Below are 7,033 nucleotides of genomic sequence, written 5' to 3' on the forward strand. Positions count from 1 at the left end.
TGTATGTAAGTGTTTTAACTAGAGAGTGTGTAGAGTTATCAACTGTGCTAAATAGATTGAACCACTGGAAAAATACTTGTTTTATACAAGTATACAGGAAGACATAAGAAGATAACTAACTAGCTCCAAATATTGACATGAATTCTTCCCAGAAGTAAATCAATTCATAATAATAATTCCCAAAAGCCTGAGAAACAAAGGACTGAATACTCATTAAATTCTTAACTATTCATTCTAATATGAAAAGTCATTCACATGCTATGAGATTGTTTTGATTAGGCATCAGATGAAACTGTATCCGGTTGAGGCACCAAAGTTTGAAAAGTCAGGGAATCTCCATCACTACAGGTTGCTAAGAACAGACAGGACAAACATCTGTTAGAAATTATATAGTTATATAACAACTTCATGTCACCTGTGAGCACCAGGATGAAGTAAATAATCCCTTGAGGAGCCTTCCAAGCACAAACTTCTATAATTTCTATGGAAAAAGGTATAAACATTTGACAATCTAGCTATATTCTTGTTCTTATCAACATTATGGAAGATTTTGAATTATTAGAAAATTGTAAACTGCATGTCAAATTACATTCTCAGATGTAATTTGACAAAAATTCTCAGATTTTATATATAATGTCTCTTTCCACTTTAATATTCTGGAAATCCAATTTGAGAGCTGAATGTTCCTTAATAGGGAAAGAAATAGACTGTAGAAGACTCACAGGAAGAAAATGTAATTTGGCAGAACATTTAATTTTTGTTCCATCTGCATTTATCTTCTCATCCAAGATCTTCCTATTATATCAATTACTATGGAATTTATTCAGGATGCCGTCTAATAAAAAATCTTGCGAACCATGTTTAGTGATACCAACACTTTCATTCACAATCACAGTTCCTGCTAGAAGGTTTTGATTCTGTCAAAAAAGGAGACTGAAGTGTCAGAAGACATTTTAAAAATAGCAGTTTTAACTAATTAGGCATATATTTATGCCAGAAAACCAGCTGGATATTTTATTGACTAATTACAAAAATCAGCATTAGACAGAATCTATACTTCTTATAGACTACTGTATCTTCCTAATCATCTTGATAAGTAAATATGAAGCAAAATATGCTCTCAGACACAAAATGAAAGCCATATTCAAGCTCTTTTTAGAACATTCTTCATTTCTTCTATCATGACACAGCTAAAACAGTCTGTTTAGTTTTGTCTTACTAGTATAATGGGAAAAACAAATGTTATAAAATAACTGGATTCTAACTACCTTCTCTCTTATCAGTAATGGCCCCTACTGAGCCCCTGCAACTTCCTGGAAAATGTCCTGAATCAAGAGGACACAAGTCTTGGATACCTTTCCATGGTCACTGCTATTACTTTGAGGCCTCCAGGAAAAGAAGCTGGTCTCAAGCTCATCAGGAGTGTACCCGACTGGGTGAGTGTTTTCTTTTAGAAAGACTGAAGATATAATTAAACACAAAATAATGGATGATATCGCTAGGTAAATCTTAAATTACTTTAAAACTTCAAACTTAATGCTTTTTAGCTTGCTTTTCTGAGCATGCTTTTTCATAATAAAACTAAACTTTGTCAGAGATAGAGGCATCTGATATCTCAAATACCAGGTGAAATATAAACATCTCAAAAATATAAAATTCCTACTAGTTCTATGGAAACCAGTAACTGTGTAGGAAGATGAACACTTTTAGAGTCTCACTAAGGCACAGACTGCTTTCCCTTCCCCAAACAAGAGGGAATCCATACACAATGTAAACTAGGAGACACAAACTCATAGGATAGCTGTCTTACTACCAGGGCACAGTTTATTAACTGGATCTCACTGGCTGGACACCAAATGAGATGAAATTGTTTAGCTTTCATGAACCAGTAGAACACACCCAGACATGCAGCTCCTGCTCTGGAACAGGCCCCTCTATGATCGGTAGAGAAGAGCAGTGTGTGGATGAGGGGAGAGGAAAAGACACTCCACATTTCTGATTTTTCCTGACTGTTTTGAGAATTGCTGTGATGCAGCATACACTTCAGTGTGAATAAAAATAGAAAACATTCTATACATTAGCCTATATGTCTGAGTGATAGTCTTTTAATTGTAAGAGACAATACAAAGATTTCTAGCAGCACTTCCTCATATGTATGAAAACACTGATTTATGACTGAGTAAACAGAAAATGAAGCTTTGCACAGGCATTTTACTTTACAGCTGTGTGACAACAGAATTGCTGAAATGGTTCTGTAAAAAGATAAATCACATAATTACAAGAAAAAGTAAAAATGAAAGGTCACATTTGGACACTGGTCCATGTTCTGAAGTCCTACACTTTTGCCTACATGTTACCCACTGGACAGGCCAGGAATGTGGTAATTTCCTGATGACTCCAACACAGCTTTGTGTATTTGTAATGTCAGGGCAAATGGTGATTATAAATCAGCTTCTGGACATCTTCAAGACTACAACCTGTAGCTGCTTACACATCCTATCTATCCTTGCAGAAGATAGCATCAGGCACTCCCAAAACTGCTGCTCAGCTAGTGGTGGTGACAGAGCTGAGTGGCAACATGCATGGTGCCAACTGCATCAGAGTACCACCTTGGCCTGCTTCCACCACATTCTGGGATGTGGTTGGACCTGTCCAAAAAGTATTGCAGGAGACCAGTTCTTCTTCTCTAAAATACCAAAGGCTAAATAAAACTTCATGTCTTTGTCCTGATTTGAATCCAGACAGCTCACATTTATGCTCAAAATACAATACAGCGATAAAATAACCATAATGAGGTTAGTGAATAATACATGCAAGAATCTGTCTGTTATATCTTTTTGCATAATTTTTTATGTGTTTATTGATTTAAGTTGTAAGAAAATGAGACACTGTTATATGTTCATTAATATTTTTTTCAGCTGCTAATCTGGTATCAGTAGAAGACTATACTGAAGCAAACTTTCTGTCAGACACTATTAAGATACTCCATGGAAAATCACCAAACTTTTGGATAGGGCTAAAAAAAAATGATAGAGGTAATATCTTCAATACTTAATCATGCATTATCATAGCATACAAAATGGTGATATATTAAAAAGATGTATACCTGAAAGTATATATATATATAATAAATATACAAAGTTTATTTCAAAGCATGCTTACATATGTTTAGAAATGTAATTGAAACACTTAACTAGCTATTCATGTTACAAACTTTTGATTTCCCTATCCCAATTTATTTTATCTGTCTAAGTCCCTGTATTTTATAAATATATGCTCATTTTAAATATCAGGACAGTGGGTATGGACAGACAAATCTGTAATGGATTTTGTCAACTGGCAAATGGGAGAACCTTCAAACAAAAGGCATAAAGACTGTGGAGAAGTATATGCATTGTCTGGTTACTGGAACACCAATGTCTGTTCTTTCAAAAAAGGATATATCTGTAAAAAACCAAAAAGTAAGTAATAGTTCTAATACATTAATGTAAGTAATGCCTGATAATGTATTTTCACTGTATAACATAAAAATATAAACCATTCTAGGTTTGTGAGCAAAACCAATAATCCCTAATAGCAGGATTTGGCTGCCTAAATACTAAGGATCCCCACATGGCTTCCAACTGCCTCAGAAAGCTGCATCTCACATAAGTCCTGCAAAATCACCATCAGCCCCATGCAGCCATCATGTATACTTCAGACCCCTATGTTCTGTCAAAAGAATGGTCAACCTCCCCCCTCATTTTTAATAAAAAGCCAGTTTTCGGTAGAATTTTCCCTCAAATATCACACAATCTAAGCTCAAAGGCAACATTTTGTTTAATTTCAGCTGAATATATTCTCAAAAAAAAAAAAATCTTGTTCTGATGAGTGCAATGAAAACTGTCATGTAGAAATGCTGGAAATGGGGATTCCTTTCATTAGTCCTCTGAGCTGATGGATTGGAGAAATATGAGAACATACATTCTTGTGACACTCTCTATCTACATATGATATAATCATGTTTAGTAAAATGCTGGTACTATTCTGATAGCAAAATTATTATCTGCAAGAAAATGCATGAGTTTGATTACCAAGTGAGATTAAATGAAAGCAGCCCAGAACATGAACATTTTGTTTGGGTAAACCTCATATTTCTGTTGACCTTTCCCTTACCTGCTAAGTTTAGGAAGTTCAGTTACCGTAGGAACAACATCCACATGAAATGGTTGTGTCTGACAGAAGGGGCTAAACTCACAGAAGATCCTTTTCAGCTCAAGTAAAATGCTCATGATACATCTTGAGACCTCCATTCAGGGATTTTTTTCTGTTTCAGAAAAGACCTTAAAATGATAAAGGATCCTGTGAGCACCTTCTCAAAAATTAACATATCTGAAAACACTTTTAGAAATAACAGAAATCTAACTCCTTGGATATCTCAACTGAGGAGGTCAGATGCTCTCATAATGAAAGAGCCAATCATCCTACTAGAGGATTACACATGCTTAGCTCCATCTCTCTGGGACAGCAATTGTCACCAGCAAGTGGATTCAAGGGGAACTGTCAGAACATCTGGACTTAGGAAGTTTAAAATGCCTCTTTTTTTTTTTTTTTTTTTTTTTTTTTTTTTTTTTTTTTTTAAGTTCAGAATAATCATTTTCTTTTTCTTCAAAAAGCTCCTGAAAACACTGAGATGTCAACAGAAAATACAGGTAAGCATGCTTCCTTTTAAGTAGTATTATAATGACTTATTCAAATACAAGAATATAATTACATAGTTTCTAGGTATTAGTTTTGACAGTATTTAAAAATAAAAAGTCCATAAACTTCATCTGTATCTAGATATAAGAAATAGGGTTTATTCCAAAGTAAACTGGGTTTTGATCAGATTTAATTATATTTTGTTTAGTTTTGTTAGTAAAATAAAATAAAACCACTTGTTGAACTGAAAAATATACACGCAGACTGCATTTGTCAAATTTCTGGTTAAAGAAATCCCATTTATTACTTGATTCTGAAATCTCAAGATCAAAGGTGTTGATTCCATTTCATCCACTTACAGAACAGAAAATGGAGAAAGTACTTTCCACTGGCATCATTTGGCTGTTCATTCTTCTAGCCCTTTCTATAGTTGGAGCTGGATGTATAATTTATTTCTACTTGAGGAGGAAAAGACAAAATCTGCTACATACTTCAACAAGAATGAGTGGACCAGAAACAAATGTGGATATCCAAGAAAAAGATGCACATACCGACATGTAGTCTGACAAAATGCCCATATGTTCCAACTAACAAAAACCAGCCTATGAATTGGTGAAATCTTTTTCCAGCTTTGCATTTTCCTATCCACACAGTAGTCTCCTCTCTTCACAAATATAAAGTTCATGGATTTATATAAATACACACACATACACACTCCCTCCAAAGTGTTACTCAAAAGTGTTCTTTTGTTTGGGGAATACACATATATTTTTCAGATGTATGAGCATGGCTCCAGAGGTGTTATGGGAAAACTCCAAGAGATATTTGCTATGTGAAATTGTTTTATTTAACTCAATGTAGAATTTTTTTTTTTTTCCACATGGGGGAAATCATTACTCATATCTTTTTTTTTTCCTGCCTTATTACTTCAGTATTATCTAGACAATGATGGGAAACACTGCTCATTTCAGATTTTCACCTTCAGAGTTTATGATACCATCTTTCATTCATGCAAAACCTGTTGTAATACCTGCATCTGTGAATTAAATATTACTTCCTTACCAAAAAATAGACAGATGGAAAAAAAATTCAAGAGACTCCCTTATTCCTAGTTGTACTCTGGATTTTGGGAATAATTATGCCATTTCCTACAACCTTGTGCTTTTCAATTCTGTAAATATCAAGATTTTTCTGTCAGATTCGAATTAGGTGATCCTTCCATTGGGTTTTATTTCAGTAATTATGCTTTCAGTATGCAGAGATGCCCCTTTTTAAATTCCAGGGTGTGTAATAAATGACTATCCTATACTGCATCATATAACTCTCCAGTCTGGAGAAATAAAATCACCAATGTACTTTTTGAAATTAAATTATTTGATTTTTTGTTGTCATTTCATTTGTTAATGTACTGCCTAGATCCTCTTTCATCTTTTCTTCAACTGTACACAATAGCAGTTTGCCTCAGCATGCAGTTTATCATACTGCATATTTTAAGACATCCATCACCCCTCCTGAGTTATGAAAACACCTTTCTCCAAGCCAGGGGAGGGCATCTGGCACTAACAGACCTCAGTGAAGAAGCATACAAAGGAGCAGGGTTAGAACAGAAGAGCTCTACCAAGTATCTGTAACATGAAATAGATTCTCTCTTTGGCCCTTCTGTAAGAACTGTAGTCAGAATTCCTTACCATCTCCCTGTTTTTAAGGTCTCTGACTGACAAAAACATGAGGCCATGCTAAAGTTCTCTTTTTAACAGAAGAGAATATCTGGAGTAAGTGGAATAGATTTCAGCACCAGGACATCTGTGCCTATGCCTGAGCAGTTTGAGAACACACTTGTGTTACCTCTACTATTTACCTTTTTTCTAGATATCCAGTAAATAATAAAAGCTTAAAAATAAATTATATTGATAGCTACTTGGAATTGAAGTACCTCCTTCCTTTAGGAATATTTCAGTTGTTTTATCAGGGGCTATCTTAAAACATGGGGCTCCCCTGCTAACATGTTTCCTCCTGAGCTTTCAATTTTTTCCCGTGAATTCCAATGCTGGGAGAACACACATTCTTCTGCACCTTTGGCTAAATTTGTAAAGAAGTTTCACCAATCACAGATATAGAAAGATGTCTAAAAATTGTATGGATTTTCCCTTTCTGGTCTATCTGTATGACATTACTTAACCGAGAAAACTGGTTAAAAAAAAAAAAAAAAACAACCCACCCCACCACCCCCTGGGTTATTTAAAATACCGTTAAAAATTAAGCAAATCAAAAGCAAATTTTACAATTACTGTCCTTTGAAAACTTTGCAAATCCCAGAGATAAAAGCCCTTAGATAAATAGAAATTCCTTGAAT

At 34.6% G+C, this 7,033-nt stretch overlaps 1 protein-coding gene across 1 annotated transcript in view; it reads left to right on the forward strand.

Annotated features, from left to right (window-relative positions):
* Positions 1-5,881, forward strand: part of LOC113477246 (macrophage mannose receptor 1-like) — a 32,847-nt gene extending 26,966 nt beyond the window's left edge. Inside the window, exons 26-30 of the mRNA XM_026843472.1 lie at positions 1,284-1,436; positions 2,919-3,035; positions 3,294-3,461; positions 4,656-4,691; positions 5,042-5,881. Coding sequence (XP_026699273.1) covers positions 1,284-1,436; positions 2,919-3,035; positions 3,294-3,461; positions 4,656-4,691; positions 5,042-5,241 — 674 coding nt within the window. The 3' untranslated portion in view covers positions 5,242-5,881. The remainder of the gene's footprint in view (positions 1-1,283; positions 1,437-2,918; positions 3,036-3,293; positions 3,462-4,655; positions 4,692-5,041) is intronic.
* Positions 5,882-7,033: the final 1,152 nt, after the last annotated feature.

This window comes from Athene cunicularia, assembly GCF_003259725.1.
Source record: "Athene cunicularia isolate RWA chromosome 2 unlocalized genomic scaffold, athCun1 chr2_part1, whole genome shotgun sequence".
Taxonomy (NCBI): domain Eukaryota; kingdom Metazoa; phylum Chordata; class Aves; order Strigiformes; family Strigidae; genus Athene; species Athene cunicularia.